This window comes from Pongo abelii, chromosome 1, assembly GCF_028885655.2.
Source record: "Pongo abelii isolate AG06213 chromosome 1, NHGRI_mPonAbe1-v2.0_pri, whole genome shotgun sequence".
NCBI lineage: Eukaryota > Metazoa > Chordata > Mammalia > Primates > Hominidae > Pongo > Pongo abelii.
The window spans coordinates 233,193,084-233,215,561 of NC_071985.2; the positions used below are offsets into that span (position 1 = coordinate 233,193,084).

General features: G+C 62.7%; 1 protein-coding gene and 2 long non-coding RNA genes across 21 annotated transcripts in view; 2 read left to right on the forward strand and 1 right to left on the reverse strand.

Annotated features, from left to right (window-relative positions):
• The window catches only part of SAMD11 (sterile alpha motif domain containing 11), a 22,172-nt gene extending 14,389 nt beyond the window's left edge, over positions 1-7,783 (reverse strand). For 6 of the 12 annotated variants that reach the window (XM_063716258.1, XM_063716252.1, XM_063716247.1 and 3 more), the window contains exons 1-3: positions 7,653-7,783; positions 4,222-5,586; positions 3,066-3,181 (exon numbers count right to left, since the gene is read on the reverse strand). In XM_063716258.1, coding sequence (XP_063572328.1) covers positions 3,066-3,181; positions 4,222-4,738 — 633 coding nt within the window. In that variant the 5' untranslated portion in view covers positions 4,739-5,586; positions 7,653-7,783. Of the gene's footprint in view, positions 1-3,065; positions 3,182-3,314; positions 3,360-4,221; positions 5,634-7,652 lie in introns of those variants that run through there. The other 6 variants (XM_063716250.1, XM_054542634.2, XM_024256237.3 and 3 more) reach the window with 6 other exon arrangements.
• On the forward strand, positions 3,286-12,448 carry LOC129052346 (uncharacterized). Of its 8 annotated transcripts, none has more exons than XR_010137212.1 (5): positions 3,286-3,565; positions 5,806-5,905; positions 6,013-6,143; positions 6,442-6,544; positions 6,646-12,448. It is a non-coding gene; the product is annotated as an uncharacterized LOC129052346 (long non-coding RNA). The 8 variants fall into 8 exon arrangements; XR_010137216.1 differs by lacking the exon at positions 3,286-3,565 and adding an exon at positions 4,429-4,519; XR_010137215.1 differs by having other exon boundaries at positions 6,442-12,448.
• Positions 12,449-19,549: 7,101 nt separating this feature from the next.
• On the forward strand, positions 19,550-20,610 carry LOC134760217 (uncharacterized). Its single transcript, XR_010137220.1, has 2 exons — positions 19,550-19,887; positions 20,281-20,610. It is a non-coding gene; the product is annotated as an uncharacterized LOC134760217 (long non-coding RNA).
• The last annotated feature ends 1,868 nt before the right edge of the window (positions 20,611-22,478 follow it).

Here is a 22,478-nt window from a genome sequence, read left to right on the forward strand (position 1 = left end):
GTAGTAATGGGCCGCTGGCTCCGGAAGGTGGCAGAGCCCTTGAGAGCGTCTAACTAACTCCCTCCTCCATTCAGTCACCAGGGTCTCCTCGGACTTCCTCCTTCCCATTGCCAAAACACAGCCCGGAGCTTGGAGATGAGGCTGTTAGGAGGGTGTCCTCCTCAGACCTAGAACCACCATCACCTTCAAATGCACAGCCCCAGCGCCAGCTCAGTTTGGGCAGTGCCCCCTCCCCAAGGGTCTGGAAGCTGGAGCATCCCCCCACCCAGGTGGAGGCCCCCGTCCCAGAGCCACGTCTCCCCTCACCGGCCACTGGGCTTGCGCTGGGTCCCCTCTGTTCTCTCCACGACAGCTCAGTGGGAAAACACAGCACTGCTGGGCAGGGGGTGGGGCCTGGGGTCCGAGGCCCCTGCTAAGACCCTGCCCTGGCCCTGGGCTGTCCCCAACACCAATGACCACAGAGTGCGGCCAAGGCCGTAGGTGCGATGCCTGTCTGTGCCCAGGCCTCCGTGTGTCTGCTGGAGCTCGGGGTCCCTTCAACAGCTACAGCCTATCCGGAGTGTGCTCTGCTGGGAAGTCCCGCTTAGCTCTGCCCTTCTGCAGCCCAAGCACCAGGGCTTAGAGGCTCTGACAGCCTCTCCTCTCCCACCTCCCTTCTTTTTTATTTTATTTTATTTTTTTTTGAGACGGAGTCTCACTCTGTCGCCCAGGCTGGAGTGTGGTGGCGCAATCTTGGCTCACTGCAAGCTCCACCTCCCGGGTTCACACCATTCTCCTGCCTCACCCTCCCGAGTAGCTGGGACTACAGGCGCCCACCACCACGCCCGGCTAATCTTTTGTATTTTTAGTAGAGAGGAGTTTCACCATGTTAGCCAGGATGGTCTTGATCTCCTGACTTTGTGATCCGCCCGCCTCGGCCTACCAAAGTGCTGGGATTACAGGCATGAGCCACCATACCCGGCCTCCCACCTCCCTTCTTTTGAGAAGAAGACACAATGCTTTTCTCTCTGCTTGTCGTCTGTGGGATGGGGAAGAGAGGGAAGCAAGGACCAGAAGAGTGCCCCTTGGAAGGAGGCCAGGGCCGGCTGGCTGGGAATGGAGCCCAGGCTGTATGCCAGCCTCAGCCCCGCGATGCACAGAGTCGGGCGTGGGGACACACCGGCACCCCAGCCACACCCCAAGGCACCTGGAGGGCAGGTCTGGGGTGGCTGATGGGGGTGCTGAGGACCAGGACAGCTTCCCTGTCACGCACCCTGCTCAAGGACAGAACACACCTCCTCCACGCTAGAGACCTCGGCCACAGCACACAGATCTGAAAACTCAGCTCCTGACAGTACCTCCTCTTGGGAGGTGCTTGGCCTGCAGGGCCCCTGTGCAGGTCTCCAAGGCACATACACACTCATATTCTGTCCTGGAGTATTAGTGACCATGAGGTGCACACACCTGTGGACCTGGCATGGGGTTTAGGAGAGACACAACCTCTGAGTAAGAAACATGTGGGCTGGAAAGAAGGGGCCCCTGGAGTTGCTTCCTAGGGGAAGGGTGTGGGGCAGGCCTGGGAGGGACTGGCAGAGGCAGGCCTGGATCTGAGCCGTCCCTTACGCAGGGCAGGGACCTGGGAGACCCAGGTCGTGGGGCATCTCCTGGCTGTGGCTGCGGGTTGGGGAGGACGTGCCCATGGAAGCAATGTCAGAAGAGACTGACGCTGGGCTCAGGCTGCCTGCTCCCCTCTCCTAGGGGAGCCCTCAAGGGGGCCGCTCCCATCCAAACAGAGACCCAAGGCTAGGTAGCGGGCTGCCCAGAGGAGCCCTCTCCAGCACCAGCTGCTTGAAAGGAGGGAACTGGGCCTCTTGCCCCGGGTAGGTCTGTGACAGCAGGCAGGGGGCTGCGGGCTGTCTGCACACCTGCCTGGGAACTCTGTGAGCTGCCTGCCTGTGCGTGCAGGTCCGTGTCGGATTGTGTGTCAGGTGGGCACATGGGTGAGGTGCAGCTGTGTCCCCTTCCCCTACCCAACATGCTGTGTGTCTGAGGGACCAGCCGTCTTCACAGGTGTGTCTGCAGCCTCCCAGCTCCCCTCACTCCCCACAGCACTCATGGCTCACAGGCCCCTGGGCATCCCCTCCCCCATCCTACTTCAGGCCCAAAGCAGGCAAGGGGAGGTGCACCCGGGCCCCTCAGGCCCATTTTGCACCTCTGCCTCTCCTACGCCTTCCTGGAAGAAGGGGCTCCTGAGTGTGTCAGGAATTGCAGCCCCCACCCCCAGCAGCCAGGGCCCTAATGGGCTCCAAATTGGTCCTTTCCAACAAGCACTCTTCCTTTTCAGATCAATCCTCTAACCCTCGCTGCCCAACTAGGGGGCTGGAGACTGGGTGGGGGGTGCAGGTGCCTCCCTGAGCAGAAGGCAGCTCCCAGCATCCCCGTCTCTCCTGCCTGCTCCCTCAGTGAGAGTGTCCATAGCTGTCTACCCTGGGTTGGGGCCTTGAACCGGCCTCCAACTCCAGTTCCCTGGACACCAAAGGCCCACACTGCAAAGATTCTGCCGCTGGCTAGCCTCTGTGTCCCTAGGACACACTTCGACGTCCAGGTCCTTGCACCCTCTGGCCTTCAGCACCCAGAGACACAAGTCACTCACACCCAAGCCTGTAGCTCCCCAAAATGCTGTCGTACCCAGAATCACACCTCACCAGCTGGGCCAGAGAACAGGGTGACCCCCAAGCGGTGACAGGGCACAGTGCCAGGCCCACGTTGAATTACTCCTCTCCGGGAGAAGACCCTGACCCAAGACTCGAGGAGAAGCAGCTCCAAGGCACCCAAGGGGAGGCTCTAAGACAAGCGCGGCCCCCCTGTCTCCACACGGGGAGGGGGCTCGGGTGCCCGAAGACTCCTCCCCCTGTCCAGGTACAAGGGCTGGGAGAGCACGAGGTAAAGCCGCTTCCCCCTGCCCCTCGGAGGCTTCCTCCAGCACACCCGCAAGGGTGAGGTTAGGACTCTGGATCCTGAAAACCGCAGGGACAAGCTCCGCAGGGGAGAGTAACTCCCAGCCCCAACCGAGCCCCGCATCTCACCACCGGGGAGGATATTCGGCAGCCCGGGCAGTCGCAGATCGGAGGATGCACCTGCAGGATCCCCTTGGACATAAGCGTCTTCAGACTTTTCCCTGCGAGCAGAGCCGAGGCAGACCCTGTGAGGGAGCGGCACGCTTCTGGGCGCAGTCGGCGGCAGGGCCAGCACCCCCTTCCCGGCTCGTGGGCGAAATACACCCCGACCCCCCACACCCACCTCGGCCCGACTTCCCAGCCCGCTTCCCGCCCCACCCTCGCGAACGCCGCAGGAATCTGCTGGGCTCTGCAACTCCAGCCCGGGTGGAGCACCCTCCCCCGACGAAGGGCCTGGGCGTCCCCACCCCGCGCCCCTCCTCCCGCGCTCCACCCTCTCCCCGGCCCCGAGGGAACCGCAGGCCGGGCCCAGAAAGGCTGAGTCCCGGAGCGGTGGTGAGCGGCGCCGTCGGGACCCTCGGCCTGCGCGGCAGGAAGAGGCGGCCACCGCGGAGCCACGCACCGCTCAGGTCCCGAACTTTTTAACTCCCCGCGGCGCCTGGCGCTCACCTCGCCCCCTGTGTCCCGGCTCAGGCGCCCCCGCGTCGCACTCTTGGGGCCAGGCGCCCGCAGGCGCCAAAACAGGTTGCGTGACCTGGCGCCGCCGCTCGGGCTCCGCGCGCGCCCCCGCCCCGCCCCGCAGCCTCCCCCGCCGCGCGCTCGCACCCGGCCACACGTGCGCCCCTCCACTCGCCCCCGAACCCGGGGCTCCGCGCCCTCCCAACCCGCCTCCTGCCCGCTCTCTCGAGTTCCCGTAAACTTCCTTCGGGCCTTAAGGCCCAGGAGCCTCGCAGAGACCTTCCGAGCGGAGGGAGCGGCCCGCGAGCCCCAAGCGCTGTGGCCCAAGCTGGGGGGAGGTGCAGCGAGGGGCGATCTGCCCGTGTCCACCGAGGCCCCCGCGCGCGGCGGGGGTGTCCCCGCACAGCCCTGGAGCAGCAGCGCCCCCTCGGCCGAGCCGGAGGCTCCCGGGTGTCCGAGTCGGGTAGGGGGTGGGGTCGGGGCCCGCGGGTGCCCGGGAAGCGAAGGGAGGGACGGCGGCGGCCCGCGCCCCCACGGGTGTCAAGAGTCGGGTTGGGGTGGGGTCGGGGCCCGCGGGTCCCGGCAGCGAAGGGAGGGGCGGCGGCACCTTTGTGGCGGATGCTGCGCTTCCAGTCCTTGGCCGTCTCGCGGCCGCTGACGAACTGGAACTCGTTGGGCGTGAGCCACTCGCCGCGGTGGCGGATGGACGGGCCCTTGCTGCCCTGGCAGAGTTTGCGCACGTAGAGCAGCGCGCGGTTGGCGCCGCACTCCACCTCGATGCACGGCTCGCCGTTGTCCAACAGCGGCTGGAAATCCGGGGCCGCGGCCGCGGTGGCCGAGAAGCGCTCGAGGGCCAGCGGGTCCCTGGGCAGGTGGAGGTGCGGGGCGGCCTCGTGCAGGCTGAGGTAGGCGCGCGGGGGGCGGAGCGGCGGGGCCAGCAGAGCCTCGTAGCCGCCGGCCGAGGCGGGCAGCGAGGCGGCCGGGGGGAGGGCGGCCGCCGCGGGCAGTGGCGCCAGGTAGCCCGGCAGCGGCGGCAGCGGCAGCGCGGCCAGGGTCGGGTGGAACGTGGCCAGAGCCAGGGCCAGGTCCTCGCGGCCCGGGAACTCCTTCTTGACCGCCGGCATGGCGCCCCGGTGGCTCCGCAGCCCCGCTCTCCGCCGGCGGCAGCAACTTATTCCGGCCCGGGCTGGAGTTGGGTCGCGGGGGCCGGGGAGGCGCCTGGCCGCGCGCCCACCCCCGTCCGCTACTGCGCCCCGGCGCCCGCAGCCGCCGCCTCCGCGCCGCCCGCCAGGCCTCCCCGGACTGCCCAGCCGGCCGGCGGGGCCTCGGCGGCCCGAGACATGGAGCCGCTATCGATCCCCGATCAACTCGCCGAGCGCCGCAGTTCCGGGGCCCTGGGGCTCCGCGGGGCGTCTGGAGTCCCGCGCCCCCCGGCCACCAGCGCCCGCGCCCGGGGCAGTCCCACGCCCGGCTCGCCGACCCACCCGCCGGCGAGGAGTCGCGGAGTCCCCGCCCCTCCCGGGGGTCCCAAGCCCCCGCCCCGCCGCCCGGGCCGCGTCAGTCGTGCACCCGCGTCCACTGGCGCGCGCCCGCCCGGCGGGGACTTGGGAGACTCCGCCGCCGCCGCCGCCGCCACAACTTGGCCCATTTAAACGGCCCCGGCGCGGCGGGCGGTGCGGGCTCCCGCGGGGGGTGCGTGACGGCCGACTCGGGGCATCCGGCGGCGGCAGCGGGACACGGCTGCGGCCCCCGACACTATCCCGAGTACCGAGTCACTGCGAGCGGCTGGAATCCGGGACTCCGCGCGGGACGGGGATGGGCTGGGCTGGTCGCGGACCGGGCTCCTCTCGGAGGGAGGGAGCTGGGGGCTGCTCGCCGGGGTGTGAGCGTGCGCCGGCGGCTCTGGGACTTTGCACGGCGAATCTGATGGTGGGCGTTGGTGTCCTGGAGGGCGTGGGTGGTCCCAGTGCACCTGCAGGGAGCGAGGTTGTGGGTTTGTAGTGTGTTGCCTGGGCAAAGTGTTCTGTGAATAACAGGGCAGCGCCTCCCCGCCCATTCGTGCCCCTTCCTATGCACTTCACAGGAGTGAGTTCGCCCGAGCCACTGAGTTCCTTTTTAGTCCTCTGCAGATGACGCGGAGACAGAAAGGTCAAGTAACTCTCCTGAAGTCACACAGCTGTTTCAAATGCAGGATGTCTCACGCCAGGACCGCGCCAGGGCCGTGGTGTGGGGCAAGAGCTTCGTGTCACCCCGCACCTCCCAGCAGGAAGGTGGTGTGGATCCGAGTCAGGGTGAGGGTGGAAGACAGCGGGTTGGCAGGGTGCACGCCCTCCCACTAGGAGCAAGGCTAGTGAAGCAGGACCGGCCACACCACGTCCACCTTGGTGCCTTCTGACAGGTCAGGCTGGGCCCCAGTCCCTGGTTCCTGGTGAGCTTCCTGTCACCCCACACCTCCCTGCCTGCCCAGATCAGCATTGCATCTGGAGGGTTCCGAAGAGAAACACAACCTGGGGGCGTTGGTAACAGCAGGTGAGACAGCCTTGTCCTGCCCTGCTGTGCTGTGTTGCATCCACTAGAAAGGGGCCTCCTGTTCTGACCCCAGCCCCTGCCCCCGAGATGCAGCTGGCATGTCCCTGTGGGCATCTCCCTGACGAGGTCCAGGGGTGAGTGGGCCACAGGCCTGTTTGCACAGGTGCCTTCTTTTGGGAGGGAACAGCCCACCACCACCTCCTGCCAGACCAGCCTCTTTGAGCATAAACCTGACCCTGGGTGACCACGCTGGGCTCCCTCACCTTAATCTCACCAGAGGCTTCTGCTGGTCCCACAGCCAACCCGCGGAGTGAGGTCTGGGCCAGCGGTGCTCTGCTCAGACAAGGAACATGCCCAGAAGCCTCCCCAGCTATCCTGGCCCCGTTCTGTGGGGCTCCTTGGTCTGTTGGGGTCTGAGGGACCAGGTGGGAGTGTGGGTGTGAGTGTGGGTGATCCTTCCTTATGTGGCCACCCTTGGCCCTATCAACCTGTCTGCATCCAGGACACCAGCACATCCCTGACCCCAGGTGTGGCTGCCAGCGAGTTCCTGTGCCTTCCTCCCCTGAAGTCTGTGTCTTCTCCCAGGTCTGATGCCATGTGGAAAGTCCACTCCTGGGGCCAGCTGGAGGCCATGTGGACTGGCCCTGAGTGCCCACTGTCTGGCTGCAGCCTTCACTGTACTGCCCGTGTGCGGGCTACTAGGTTCACCTGCACCTGACCCTCGTTCTAGGTTCACCTGCACCTGACTCCCTGATGCTCACACAGTGACTTGGGGAGGGAGGCTGGGGAGGCACAGGTCTGCATGGCAGCGCCTCTCTGGGTCTGAGGCCCTTGGGCCAGGCCTCTCCTCTGACCTGGGCCAGTGGAGGGGCCTCCTTTCCCTTCCAAGAGCCCTTCCCTGTTCACCAGCGTCTCACCACGCTCAGGCCCACAGTGTGGTTAAGGAGGGGCATGGGGCTGGCCCTGGGTTTCTGGCTGGGTGTGGGGGCCTACCCGGGCCCCCCAGCCTAACTTCCAGCCCACAATCTGGCTCCACCTGTCTCTGGAGGACCATGGTGTCTTCCGGAAAAGACCCTGACTGGGTCCAAAGCTGGAGGCACCCCTCTATCTTCACCGTCCACTCCCTGATGTTCTGGAGGCCCCTCCAGGGGCTGGGTGAGGAGGCCTTCCCCACCACCTCCTTGTCTTCCTGAGAAGCAGGCACCTGTTCGGAGGCCACTTTCCCACTGGACCAGGCTCCTCACCCCCAGCATCACCCTTTTCCGCGGGGTTGTGCCCCTTCCTTGGTCCTGTCCACTCACACACACCTGTGTCTGTGTCCATGTTCACACCTGTTCTGTGTCCACTCGCACACCTATATCTCGTGTCCACTTGCACATCTGTGTTCCGTGTCCACTCGCTCACACCCATGTCTCCTGTCCACTGGTTCACATCTGTCCCGTGTTCACTCACACACCTGTGTCCCGTGTCCCGCGTTTGCTCACACACGTGTGTGATGTGTCCACTCACCTATGTCCACTGGCTTACACCTGTCCCTTGTTTCCTTGCGCATCTGTGTCCCATGTCTTGTGTCTGCTCGCACATCTGTGATGTGTCCACTTGCTCACACCTGTCCCGTGTCCTCCACTCGCACACCTGTGTCCCATGTCCACTCACACACCTGTCTTGGTCTGGGACACCTGGGCCCCACTCTCCCCTGCACTCCTCAGGCTGGCGGCAGAGGCCAGAGGAACGGAGTTTTGGCGCTGGAATCATCCTGAGCGAGGCAGGGACCTGGCGGTGTGGATTCCACCGCTCCTCCTCCGGCCCACCGAGCCCTGCCTGCCTGGGCCTTGGTGCCTCTGTCGCTGCTCCGGGTCCCCCTGCTGGGGCCCCTCCGCCGCTGGGCTGAGGCTGGAGCCGCTGCCTCCCGCCACCAGAGGGAGGAGGTCATAAATAACCCTGGGGCTGCCATGGAGCAGACGGTGACCCCAGACGTCCTGGGAGTGTTGGGGCGCCAGGGGCTGCTGCCCCAGCCCGCACGCCGCCTCCGCCATCCGGGAGTGCCTGCCCAGGCTCCCCAGCACTTCTCTTAAAGCCCTTCTCATCCATCCCCTCATCAATCAATCAACCATTTATTGAGTCCAGATGTGGTACAGCCCCAGCCGGAGATGACCCAGAGGTGGCGTGGGGAGGAGAGAGATGGGGAAGCCGAGTCCAGGGCCACAGGTGCAGCCAGGAGGGGCAGGTGAGCAGCGCTCAGGCCGGCCTGTCAGCCTCAGTCCTGAGCTTGCTTCTGGTGGTGGAGGGAGATATACAGAAAAGATCCTGCAGCCTGCAGGTGTGGCACAGCTGATCTCGGGCCAAGGATGCACAGCTGTGTGTGTGCCTGGCCACCGGCAAGGGCACACGTGCTCAGAAGCACAGGTGTGCCCACACCCTGCGTGCCTGTGTGTGGCGCAGCAGCTCCCGACTCGTGCACGACACACACACAGCACAGACAGACCCTCCCATGGCCACATGGACAAAGATGGCTTCACCACAGACACCGGTGCAGACAGGATGTGCACTGCTTTCCAAGGCCTGCGCGCAACACAGACCCAGGGCCTGCGGGCAGCAGCACCGCACAGACCCAGGCACACATGATCCTCAGCCAAGGTGGCCTGTCCAGTGCCAGGGTCCAGTCCTGGTGCTGCTGGACGGAAAGGCTAACCCGGGAGGTCAGGGGTCATGGTAAATCAGCTGGGCTCCCTCAGATGCTCCTGCAGAAGTGGCCAGGACCTCAGGAACGCACCTGCTCCTGGTCAGACAGGAGGGGCTGCCGCACTGCAACTTGCCCGCGCCTTTGGGTGCTGTGAGCTGGCTGTGCACCACATCGTTTCAAGGACACAAGAAGGTGTTTCCAAGTCCAGTCTGTCCACCGACCTGAACCTTTACCATTGAAAGAACAAAGGGGTGGGGCCCAGGGGACCCTTCCCTGCTCTCCCGTGGTGTGTAATCAGGGATGCTCCTGCAGACACACAGGTGGGCTCTGACTGCCAGATCGCAGGGGCGGTGCCATGGTCCTCACCTGCCATGTCACTTGTGTGCTGACACGCACACCAGTGAGAGAGAGAGTGCTAGGACCGGCACATCCCAGACAATTCCTCTGTAAATGGTGCAGCAGCCAGAGGCCCCGGCACCTTGAGGCTAAGCAAAGGGAAAGAATAGAGTTCTCCAGAACCCCAAGGAGCGGGAGGGTCTGTCCCAATGGATGGGCTCAGCCAATTTCACCTTCTCCTCCCCCTGCCAACACTGCGGCCTGCAGCCTGGACCTGGCCCGGGTTGTGGAGGGGACCAGAGGATGCAGCTGCCACCTGCTGGGTGGACGTGGGCCTAGGTGGTCCTCAGCGCTCATGGCAGGAGCCCCCGAAGCACTGTTGCGGCACCCTCTCTGACACTGGGTCGGAGACTCTGGGAGCCGAGTGCAGAGCCAGGGCCCAGCACGCAGGCCTTGGGCTCCAGTCCCTGTCCCCCCCATCTGGAATGTGCCAGCAGGGCCCAGTGCGAGAGAAGAGCAGATCCCTACGTGAGTGAGGGTGGAGGAATGGTGCCTCTGCCATGGCCACGGTGCCGCCGTCCACATCAGCTCACTCTCAGCACAGATGCTGTGTGAAGGCCTCGGGCCACGCCGCTTGTTCTGAGGGCCCCAGCGGGTCGGGCTCTTGCTGTGCTGGCTGCACATTGACTAGCTGGTGAGCTTGGCGGGTCTGTGGGCACAGAGAGACCAGAACCCGCATAACAGGCCCAATGAGGATGCCAGGCTTCAGAGGAGAGGGGCACCAGCCAGGGGCCCTGCACAGACAGCTTCAGGTGCAAGGAGCTGGAGCCCAGGCCAGCTGGGGAGGGGCAGGGTGCGGTGGCTGGAAGTCGCTATTCTCAGACCCGGTTCTGAGACCCTCTCCAACTGCATGGGGTGGGGGGGTCCAGGCTGGACCCCAGATGTGACGGTGTATGTGCTGGGATGGGAGTCCCCTGAGAACAGGGCTTTTGTTAATTCACCAGCAATCCCACAAGTCTGGCACGAGATAGGTGGTCAGTTAGTGAAGACCACACGCAGGGGGTCTTCCACTGTGTCCAGGGGAGGGTGGGCCCTGCTCACAGCCAGACTGGGTACAGCTCCAGGTGGGCTCCGGGGCTCGCCCAGGGCAGCTCAGCCTCCTAGCCCTGGGCAGCCCTGCTGCCTGCCTTCCTGTCCCTGGTGCTCTGTAGGAGTCTGACCACAGGTATCCTCTTCATCAGAGAGAGGAAAGCTCACAACGTGGGAGAACTCCAGGCCTGGCCCAGCGAAGACGTCCTTGTCTTCAGCAGACGTTGCCCAGTGCAAGGGAAGGTCAGTCTCAGGAGACAGTCTCACGCTCAGTGGCGTGGTGTCTGTCCTAAGGCCTTGCCTGCAGCACAGGGTGCCACAGAGGTCCCCTGTAACAGAGCCTCATGGCTGGGGCAGGCAGGGGTCACACCTGCTCCTGCACGAAGAGGCAGATACAGACCCATGGAGTGGTCTCTGGGGTCCCACATCCCAGGTGGAGAATGACCCACGTCGCTGGCGTCTGTGTCATCTCTGCTCCACTGACCACTCATGGGGGTCCTAGAGATCCTGACGCTGGTGGCCGGGGAGCAGCAGCCCAGGCACAGGCCCCAGTGCACACGCAGATCCTACCATGTCTGCACAAGGCCTTGCCCCCACGAGGCCTGGGCGCCGTGTGAGGGCCGGGACGCTAACACAGCGGAGGGTACCCACGCGTGAGCTGTTCTGGGGTCCCTCCCCATGTTTGTTCGGGTAATGAAACTTGTACCTAAATGGGATATGCAGGGTTCCACTGTGCAGTTGGTATGTATTTTAGGATCTCATCCCCGTGTGCCCCAGCAGGACCACAGCTGTGACCGGCTGCTCCAGAAGAAGTGGGTGGGTTGAGACCCCACCGGCCGGGTCACTGGGGGCAGCAGGCCCTCTGTCAGTACTGAGTTCTGTGTCATGTCAGGGATTTTCAGGGCGGCAAGCTTAGGTGGACAGGCAGTTTTATTCTGTTTCCCATGTCAAGTCCAGCTCCAGACTGACTTTCTGAGGTCACAGACGGAGCATCACCCCATCCAAGGCGGTGTCCTGGACTCCCACTGTGCTCCCCAGAGGGCAGGGTGAGTGCGTGGCATCCTTTTGGCGGGCGTGGGTGCCTCTGTGGACCTGGCGTGAGGCTTCTCTGTTTCTGAGTCTCTTATGGACCATCTGTCTTCTGTGTGGCTGCTGAGGAATCACACTGAGGTGGCCGTGCAGGTGGCTGAATGAGAACAGGACCGCCATGCTGCACAGCCCTGTGTGACCCCGGGGATGGCCCCAGAAGCGAGTGGGCGAGGCTGGGCAGCAGGGATTGGCTGAAATCATCTTCAGAGCCCAAGGTGCAGGGGAAAGGTGGCAATTCCAGGGTCCCTTTGTTCGCCAGGTACCTGGGGCCCAGCCCGGGCAGCAGGAGGGACTCAGCCCCTCGCCCAGGGAGGAAGGGTCCCAAGCAGAGGCCCCTCCTTCCTGCACTCCCCAGCCCACACCTGCAGCACTGGGACCAAGATTAATAAAACACCCGCCTCACGGAAGACAGCTTTATCTTGTTGATCGGAAGTCTGCCAGCCCAATTTATGATGGAACATAAGATCTCCAAATCTGAATTTATGCGCTGTAGGGTAACGAGAGGTCAATAAGATTAAACGGGGGCTCAGGAGAGGACCAGCGTCAGGCTCACTGCGAGGTGCTGCACAGAAAACCCACAGCCAGAGCCCCTGGGCCCAGCCCAGGCAAGACCAGAAAGGGAGGGGGCAGGTGGGAGACCAGCCTGGGGCTCCCGGGAAGCCTACGGGATGGAAGCGGGAGAGCCAGGAGGCCTGGAGCAACCCTGGGACGGTTCCTGGATCGAGGAGAGCAGGGGGGTGATGAGGGTTCCCTCAGGGCTGGGGAGCCTTCTCCTGGTCTCAGACCCACCCCCCCTTCAGCTCCCAAGCCCTGGGTGCCCCTGGCTCAGAACAGTTGGGAATCTTCCCTGAGGCAGGTTCAAGGACAGAGCTCTGACCCTGGCCCAGGGCTGCTTTGGGTGCCCATGAACTCGGCTTCTGGCTCAGAGCAGTTCCCTGCACCCCTTCCCGAGCCCTCTGTCCTCTGGAACCCATGGGCAGGGTGAGGGACGGGTGCTCCGTCTGGGTGGGGGCCTGGGCGCCCAGCCAGCATGAGGCTGGCTTGCTGAGCTTAGGGCAGACCCCGACTTCAGAATTTATACAAATAAACGCAATGAAAAGTGCTGGCAGCCTGATCTGATTACAGAGTCATTCATTCTCTGGTCGTTAATAATTCGTGCAATAAAGGACTGCGGCCGCTCAGTGCGGGGGAGGCTGTGGCCCAGCCTTCCCTCGGCGCCGGCCCCGGGAGCTGGAAGCATAAATTATTAGTTTCTTATCGCTGGGCCTGCCATCGCTCATGCTGCCAGGGCCTGCTGCCCGCCCGGGTCGGCTCAGGGCCGGCTCTCAGCCGTCGCCTGGGGCCCTTTGTCACCCCCACCCTGGCCTCCCAGGTGTGGGAGCCCCAGAGCCTGCTCAGGCCTGGAGGCTGCTGCTGGAGCTGGCAACTCTGGAAGCCAGAAAGGTGGGGCTTTAGTGCCTGTCCTCAGACCCTCAGGTAACCAAAGCCAAATCATTCCCTGTTGGAAACGCAACCTCACATACCGAGCCACAGCACGGACACTCGCGACAGCGGCCCACGGCACGGACACTCGCGACAGCGGCCCACGGCATGGACACTCGTGACAGCGGCCCACGGCACAGTCACGACAGCGGCCCACGGCACAGTCACGACAGCAGCCCACGGCACGGACACTCGCGACAGCGGCCCACGGCACAGACACAACAGCAGCCCACGGCACGGACACTCGCGACAGCGGGCCACGGCGGGGACAGTCGCGACAGCGGGCCACGGCGGGGACACTCGTGACAGCAGGCCACGGCACGGACACTCGTGACAGCGGGCCACGGCGGGGACACTCACAACAGCAGCCCATGGCACAGACACGACAGCAGCCCACGGCACGGACACTCGCGACAGCAGCCCACGGCACGGACACTTGCTACAGCGGGCGACGGCGGGGACGCTTGCGACAGCGGCCCACGGCACAGACACTCACAACAGCAGCCCACAGCACGGACACTCACAGCATGGACAGCAGCCCACAGGGACCCTTGCCCAGACCCTGACCAGGGGGAAGAGACAGTTGTGTCTGGGTTTGTCAGTCCTCTGGGTGTGGCAGGGCCCCTCTGGGTGGGACTCGGCACCTGTACCTGGGAGCACCTGCCCAGATGAGGGAGTGGGAGCAGGAACAGCGCTCACGCTGTCTCCATGTGTCCAGGGCTGGGGCCCTGGTCTGGCAGGCAGGCATAGGGCACCTCCCGCCCTCTCATGCCCTCACACGCCTGCTGCTGGGGTTCCCTGTCCCACCCCAAAAGGGAGAAGCCAAGGCTGAGGCAAGGTTGGAAAATCAGGGTGGGGACTCTGGAATCCAGACATCCCGACAGAGGATGCAGGAGGAATCAGCGGGAGCGCAGGGTAAACTCACAGACCCGAACTCTCGGATGTGCCTCCTGGGCTCAGCTTCCCCTTTCTGGAGGGCTGGGGGTTCCAGAACCTTGCCTTGAATTTGTGAGGATGGTTGGAGCTGGAGGGCAGGTGGTGCAGGGAGCGTGAGGCCTCACCCCAGGACGCTGTGCCCACTTCTGGCTGTGCAGCCTTGGGAAGGCTTCTGACTTCTCTGAACCTCAACCTGTAAAATGGGAATGAGAATGAAACAAGATGAAATTAACATGCATTGAGCATGTGGGGTGGGGCAGAGACAGCCCCCTCGCAGCTGGTGAGGCCCTCACAGCATCTGGTCCCGGAGCCCACACAGCCCCTTGCAGAGACTGCCCTACCCACGTGCAAGCGTTTTGCCCTCTTCCCACGGGCGACCCCAGCTTGGCCGCATGCGTTTTTGCTCAGAACGTCCCCACCTATGTCCCACCTGCCTTCCGGCTTCGGGAGCGCCGGGCGCAGCGGTGGCAGGTGCCTCGGTGCCTTGGACTTGCCCGGTCGTCTGTCGCTTCTGAGGCAGCTCCATTGATGGGTGCTCCTTCTATTCTGGGTGCATGTTCCTGCTTCCTCACATGCCTGGTGATTTTTGAATGGGTGACAGGGATTGTGAATTTTGCTGGGTGCTGACTATTTTTGTAGCAAAGCTGAGCAAAGCTGACTTTGCTCAGGACTCCAGGAAGTTACTTGGAAGCTGTTTGGTCCTTTGGGGTCTTGCTTTTAAGCTCTACTGGGAGGACCCAGGCAGCATGTAGTCTGGGGCTGACTATGCCCTCCTTTACCAGGGCACGGCCCTGCTTGGTGCTCTGCCCAGGGGCTGAGGTGCCCCAGCCTGGCTGGTGGACCACGGACCTTCCACGGTTCCCTCTGGTGATCTCAGGTGGTTCTTTCCTCGCCTTCTGTAGTTGCCTTTCTTTTTTTCTTTTTCTTTTTTTTTTTTTTTTGAGACGGAGTTTCACTCTTGTTGCCCAGGCTGGGGTACAGTGGTGCGATCTTGGCTCACCATAACCTCTGCCTCCTGGGTTCAAGTGATTCTCCTGCCTCAGCCTCCCGAATAGCTAGGATTACAGGCATGCGCCACCACGCCCAGCTAATTTTGTATTTTTTTTAGTAGAAATGGGGTTTCTCCATGTTGGTCAGGCTGGTCTCGAACTCCCGACCTCAGGTGATCCTTGCACCTCAGCCTCCCACAGTGCCAGGATTACAGGCATGAGCCACGGTGCCCGGCCTCGTAGTTTCCTTTCACGTGAAAATGCTGACTGTGGCTCACTCTTCACCTGCTGTCACCTCACACCTCGGCCTCCCCAGACTCCCAGCTTGGTCTCCTCCCCTGAAGGAGACCCCTGAACACACCTGGGTCCCCACGCCTGCACCGCAGCCTGGACACTGGGGGCAGTGAGCTGGGCAGTCGCGGGGCTCCGCCTCCATTGTTCCCCAGCCTTGCTTACCTGGTGACCCTGGTGGCATGGAGGTCTGGCTGCTCCCTCCTGCCTGGACGTCTGTCCCCACTGGTGTGCTCACGACAGTGCCCTGCATGCCTGTGGGGCTCTCGCAGGTGTTTTCTGAGTGGCCTGGGTGGGGCCGGGGCAACCTGCTGGACAACAGACCCTCAACCCATCCCCTGCCATCCTAGCTCAGCCCTGAGCTCCTGGCAAGGGACGAGACAGCCTGAACTTCAGCCCAGGGAGGGGTGTGGGGGCTGCCGTCAGGTGCCTGCTGCTCCCTGTGCACCGAAGGTGGGCCACCTGGTTCTTCCTCTCCAGGACCTCAGGCAGCCCCTGTTACACAAGGTGGCAGCTCCACTGCGGGGGCCAGGACAGGGGTGGAGGGTGGACAGCACGCCCACTGTGAACGCCCTGGATGGGTCCTTTCCTCTCCGAAGGCCTCATCACCAGGGCCCAGGTGACAGGAGGCTGTTATTGTGAAGGAGATTTAATCTTAGAAAACCCTCAGGAGAGCAGTGAAGCCTCAAGGTGCTGGATTACCCGGAAGTGCACTCTGGGCTGGGGGCAGCAGCCTTGGTCATTACACGTGTGTGCCATACCAGGAAACCTGTCTGCTAACGTGTGCACACGGGCAGGCTGGCAGCACCTGGCTCTGGCTTGCTTGGAGTGGCCATTGGAGCAGGTGGCCCCGGGTCTCAGCCTGACACTGCCCAGCACCGTGAGGACGGGGCGTTGCTGACACTGCGGGCTCAGGGTGGGGGTCTGTCTCCATGGCTGGCCTTCTGGCCGAAGGAGCTTATGGGGCATGGTCTCAAGCAGGTCCCAGGATCCCTGACCCTCAGCCAGGCCCAGGCCTTGGCTCACAGCCCTCAGATGAACAGGCAGAGGGGGTCAGGACGGGGTGGACCAGAGCAGGCAGGGGGCCCTGGACAGAAGGGGAGATAGAAGGGGGCATGAGGGGCTGTCTCCATGGTTTTGGGTCTTAAACAGCGTGTGGTTTTCTCTGTTTGAGGGGCAGCCTGCACCCAGAGGCTCCAATGGGCATGGTGTGTTTTGAGGGTGCAGGTGAATCTCTTTACCAGAGGCTCCCCGGGGACAGGGCCCGTTCAGAAGGCCACCTCTCTCAGTGCAGCCAGCAGCAGGGCAGAGCCCTGGGGACCCCAAGCCGGAGGCCCACATGGGTGGGAGACACTGCCTCCAGCCACCCCTGGGGAGCCAGAGTCTAGGGTCACTCCCGGTGTGGCTCCCTCCCTGCCAGGCACAGTCCACAGAGGCAGCTGCTTTGGGAAGTTTGGTGCCAGACACCGCCAAGCCCCTGCCCGGGGCATCCCCTTGTCTCACGGCTGCTCTCCCGAGCCAGGCCTGTGTGCCATCTCCTTTAGGCTCCTGCAGTTCCTCCGCTGGCCTCCACACTGCCCCAAGCAGGAGCGTTGGATCTGTCATTTCCTGACGTTAACCGTTAACCCGAGGCTCAGCCGCCTGCAGGATGAACACACATTTCATTATTTCTCTGATTCCTTCAGCTGTCACTGAGCCTGTCTCTGTGCCAGGGGCAGAGCTGCAAACCCAGGAAGACAGTGGTGAGCAGTTCACACAGCCCTTCTTCCTGCTTGGGAGTGCAGAAAGGAAGCTCCAACCTTGCACCTGGGGCGTGCAGAGCCACCTTCTGCCAAAGCCTCCTGAGCCGCACAGTTCAGGAGGGGCAGGAGGGGCTGACCGCCCTCACCCCAGAACAGCGCTTTGGCCTTCCTTCACGCAGACACCAGTCCCCTCTGTCTAATCCTGTTCATCCTTGATGCCAGTGTCAAATGCCACTTCCTCCATGAAGCCTTCCTGGATCCCTCCAGTCAGAATGAGTCCATTGTCCTTGAGCTTCTGAACCCACATCCTGGCCTTTCCAGAACTGGGCCTGCTGGCTTACACAGGAACTCTGCCTTCAAAACTGGACTGTAGGCCCCACAGAGGTCTCACCTCTGCTCCAGGGGCCAGCCGGCACTCAGGAGATCTTGGAAATATGTGTCCCGATGGCTCAGCACTTTGCAATCACCATCTCAGGTGACCCTGCAGCCACTGTGAGGTGTGTGCTGGTCCCACCTCCTTCACAGGTGCCAGCGAGCAGGTGGTGGAGGAGGTTTGAGGCCTGATCCTCTGGACCTCTGTGGTTTAATCAAAGGAGCCCACAGCTGCTCCGGGCCACGGCTCCTCCAGAGCTCATCACTGCGATTACTCATTAACCCCTTAGTTATCAGCTAGGACTTCACGGAGATTCCCGGGCTGAAAGTGAAAGAAAGGAGGGGACCCAGGAGGACCTGGAGGAGGCGCTGGGTGCTGTCCAGCTGCCTGGGCCTGAGCTGAGAGCTGCTGATCTCTGGACATCTTAAGTTCCAGGGCTGCCAAAGGCTGCTTCGTCCTGCGGACGCACGGCCATGGGTGCACTAGGTGTTTGATCATTGACAATGTAAAGTTCCTTATTCTCGGTTTTATCCTCTGTAAAAATGGGGATAAAATACTTGGCTTGTACAATTGTTGATAAATTCTAGATGTTGACCAGCATATACTGGTTGCCCAACAAATTGTAAACATGATTGTTTTTGATGATTTTTAATAACTATTGAAAATCTATACACTATACAAATCCAGCATTGAATCTGTAGAGAGTATGCCCCACCCGTGCACCCAGGAGCTGCCTGCTTCCCTCCCTCTGCACCAGGCTGAGCTCCCAGACACCCCATCTTCCCTGCACCCCACTCAGTGGCTCCCCCTGCTCTTCCGATTCCTTGGGTCCCTTCTCCTGGCGACACACCTTCTCCACTCTGCCACCTGCCTAGCGCCCACCCTGGCCACCACATCCAGACCCCATGTCCCAGATGGCCTCCCTCAGCCCCCAGCCCCCACAAGCACATGCACACAGAATCGTGCACACGTGTGCTTTTACCAAGGGCACACATCAGACACGTACAAATCCACTGACTTGCCGTTGCCAGCTGTGCATGAGCACAAAGGCACAGCTCACCAGGTTTATCTGGCCCAGGCCTGGGAACCCTGAGCGGGGAGCCCCACCCCATGCTGCGTGCTGGCTCTAGACTGATGCCATTTATCACTGGCTGAGGATGAGTAATTTTACCATGAACACAGTTCAGGGTGATAGATGAGGGAGTGGGGGCAGGTGATCGCCGTGCTGCCTGCCCGCCCCAGAGGGAGGCTGGAAGGAGACTCCTTTTTATAACGGGACGGTGGCCCAGGAGGGGCCCGTGGATGGAGGAGCCCCTGTCAGGGAGGCTGGCACAGCTACAGTGGGGCGGGGAGGCAGAGGACGCAGGCCTGGTCTCATCCATGTCCCGGGCCTTGTGAGGACCATGAGCAGAGCCCACTCAGGGAGACGTGGCCGTCCCTCAAATCCTGCCCAGGGCCGAGGTCCCAGGGGCCCTATGCTGTGGGAGGATGGGGACAGGCGAGTGTGTGGCTCCAGTGTCCAGACAGAAGAAAAGGAGAGTTTCCCCTGAAGACCGCTACCATCCTTTCCCGGAGCCCTAGTCAAGCTCTGTGAATTTGGGTCATAGTCAAGCTCTGTGAATTGACATCTTTGCAGCAGTGCAAAGTCATAGTCAAGCTCTTTGGGTCATAGTCAAGCTCTGTGAATTGACATCTTTGCAGCAGTGCTGGCCTCACCGCAGGTGCAGCTACACCGCCCGCAATAACAAGGGAGACTTTATCTGCCGGCCACGCACGTGTGCAGCGGCAGGGCTGGGTCTTCTGGAGCCTCTTCCACACTGTGGCCTGCTCAGCTGCCCACGGACGCACGGCCTGCCAGCCTGGCGGGCACGCCCACCTCTAAAGTCCTGGGCCTCAGTGGGGAGGCTGAGGGCAGGCACAGGGTGCCCAGGGGGCGAGTCCATCCCTGCCTGTCTGTTCAGGGCCTGCCGGGAGGGAGCCTGAGGGGCCTGGCTGGTTACCAGACACCCCGCTAATTGCTCAACCAAGACCCCTCCAGCCGCCGCGAAGCTCCCCAGGTGTGGCAAACAAGTTCCAGGCCCTCAGGTGTGGTCGACCAGTCCCCCCGCCCCAGCAATTGATCGAAGCACGGCTCCCACCCCAGCTCCAGGGACCAGGCAGGTCGGGACCGACAGAGGCAGCCCCGGGAGACCCCGCTGGGGCCGGGAGGGGCCACCCGGGCTGGCGGCGCCGTCAGGCACCCGCAGTCACTGCGGCTGACAGGAGATGGGGGCCCCCCTCTCCGCGGGCGTGGCCTCGGGGCCGCTGTGGGCAGCAGAGGCGCCAGGGCGTCCGGGAAGTCTGGGCCCGCAGCTGCCCCCGGGTCCTGCGCGCGCCGAGCCAATCCCGAGCCAGTCAGTCGCGCCCCCGCCAACCCCCACCCCCATCCCCGCCGTAACCCTTCCCTCTCCGCAGCGCGGCCGGGTGCCGGCGCGGAGCGTGGGGTCCCCGGTCTCTGCTCAGGCAGAGGGCGCAGCTGCGAGTCCCAGCGCCAGGACCAGCCCAGCCGCGCCGCCGCCCTGGACGCCGCCCCTGCACAGGACCCCCACCCGCGCCGGGCCCACCCTCGGTCCTTCCTCCTGGCCTCGGAGACAGCCGTGATGACACCAAAAACGACCACCGCATTTACCGGCATCAGTGCGCCCCGGGGGGCCTGATCCAGCGCCCTTCATCGATCCCGTGGCCCAGGAAATGGGTTGAGCAGAATCCCACCTGCTGCAGGGCCAAACCCCCTCCCTTCCCCCCGCCCCTCATTCCCTCCCCTCCCTCCTGTCCCCTCCTCCCCTCCCCTCCCACCTTTCCCTCATCCCCCCCACTCCTACTCCCCTCTCTCCTGTCTCCTCCCCTCACCCCCTCCTCCCCTCCCACCTGTTCCCATTCCCTCCCCCGTCCCATCTCCTCCCCCTTTCCCTAACCCCTCCCCCACCCCTCCTCCCTCTCCCCTCCCTCCGTCACCCCCCCCTTCCTCCTTTCCCTCTTCCCCTCCAGTATCTTTGCCTCCTCCTCCCTTTGCAGACACACTGCACACAGGCCTCTCCCAGGCCCTGCTTTCCTTTGAACCATACCTTGTCTCTTTTCCCTTTTTCAGGGAAACTTCCAAAGAATTGGCTGTGGCGGACACCCTATCTTTCTGGCTCTGTGACTTTCCTCTTCCAGCTGCTGCCCCCACCAGCCTGCACCCCTGTTCTGAGAGGCCATCCGCACCTCCCGGCGCCTGCCCTCCTGTGGGCCTGGTCTGCTCCACACCTGCTGTCCACGAACCTGCTGTCCACGAACCTGCTGTCCACGAGGAGGACCGGCTTGTGCTGCCCTCCGACTTGGCCACACTGGTTCCTGCTGCCTGCAGCTTCCATTCTAACAGGTGTGGGGCTGATCACGAACAAATCCAGTAATGAATAAATAAGAAAACTCATAGGTAGTTATCTGTGGAGAATTAAGGTGATTGTCACTGGGTCAGTCCGGGTGTCTAAGGCCCCATCCTGACAGGGGACCTGTGAGCCTTGCCTTGGCCAGAGGGAGACCCTTCAGGTGGAAGGAGCAGCCTGGGAAGTCCCAGGGGGACTTGGCGAGCAGGGGGCAGGGAGCCGGTGATGGGCCCTTCTCCCAGATCGGGGAGGGTCTGCACTCTCTCGGCTGGTCAGAAGGACCGGGCAGAAGGGAGGTGAAGAGGGTGTTTCTTAGCCCTGCGGGATCCCCGCGGAGGGGAAGTTTTCCTGAAAAAGGGAGGGTCCCATGGAGGAAGAGTCAGCTCCAGATGCTCCCTAAGCCCAGAGAACACGGACTCCAGCAGGTAAAATCAGGCGTGCCCACAGCCTCACCTCTCCTCCTTGTCCCTTGAGGGGGCAAGGAAACAGACAGTGACCCCGCTCTGGCCAGTGCAAGAGGCTGCAGGGCTTGACATTCTCATCATGGAAAGAAGACTTTTTTTTTTTGAGACACAGTCTCCCTCTGTTGCCCAGGCTGGAGTGCAATGGTGTGATCTCGGCTCACTGCAACCTCCACCTCTTGGATTCAAGCGATTCTCTCACCTCAGCCTCCCCAGTAGCTGGGATTATGGGCATGCACCACCATGCCATGCTAATTTTTGTATTTTTAGTAGAGAGATGGGGTTTCACCATGTTGGCCAGGCTGGTCTTGAACTCCTGACCTCAAATGATCCGCCCACTTTGGCTTCCCTAAGTGCTGGGATTACAGGCGTGAGCCACCATGTCCAGCCAATTTTTTTTTTTTTTTTTTTTTTTAAGATAGGGTCTCACTCTGTCACCCAGGCTGACGTGCAGTGGTACAGGCTTGGCTCGCTGCATCCTGGGAAAGGAGAGTGTAACAGGGCTTTAAGGAACAGAAGCCTTTCAATGGCCGGAGAGCGACAGAAAAGTCTTAGGGAGGTAGGGGAAAACCAGAGGCCTCGGAGCCGGGCTCCGGGTCGGCGGTGGCTCAGCTTTCTCACCGGCGGAGGTGCACCCAGCCCATGCTCCCTGCACTTCTGGCCGCCTCGGGTGTGGTGAATGAGTGTGCTTAAAGGGGAAGTGACAGCAGACTCTGGCACTGGCTGTTCCGTCTGTGGCTAAGGAGAGTGCCCAGGACGTGTGCTGCCTGCAGGGGTGGCAGGACACCAGCTGCAGACACACCTCCTGCGCTGCCCTCTGGGGCGGGCTCCAGACTGTCTTCCCAGCTCCTGTGCACTTCAGGTGGGGGCCAGCTGAGTTGAAGGGGAGAGGCAGCTGAGTTTCCGGTGCTGTCCTAGCCGGCTGTCCTTCATGACCACAGAGACCACCTTGCTCAGAGAGCTGCCCAGGGAGCTGCTGACTAGGGACCCCCACAATTTTGCTGAGCGAGAAAGGGCTGAGGGTGAAAAGCAGGCAGGTCTGAAAGCCATAGGGCATCTCTGGTTGCACACAGGATGCTCTCACCTCCAGCGGGAGGGTAACAGAGCCCAAGGGAATAAACATGGAAGAAGGTGAAATACCCAACCAAGGCCAGAGGCCAGGGTCCTGGTTAGGAAAGCTGGAGGCCCTGGCGGACACAGTGGAGACACCTGGGCAGATATTCCTGAGTCCCCACTCTTCCTGGAACCTCTGAGCCTATGCAATCAGCTCCTCCTTGGGCACCGGGCCTGAGAAAAGGCCAGCTCAACGGCACATGCTGGGCTGCTGCAGGACACAGCTAGTCCTGGCAAGAGGGTGGGTAGTGAGGGGGGCTTTGACCCAAGAAGATGGCCCTGGGCTGCTCCTGGGGCTGCCACTGAGGAGACTGAGCATGCTAAACGCCAAGGTCTGCTGTGGAGGC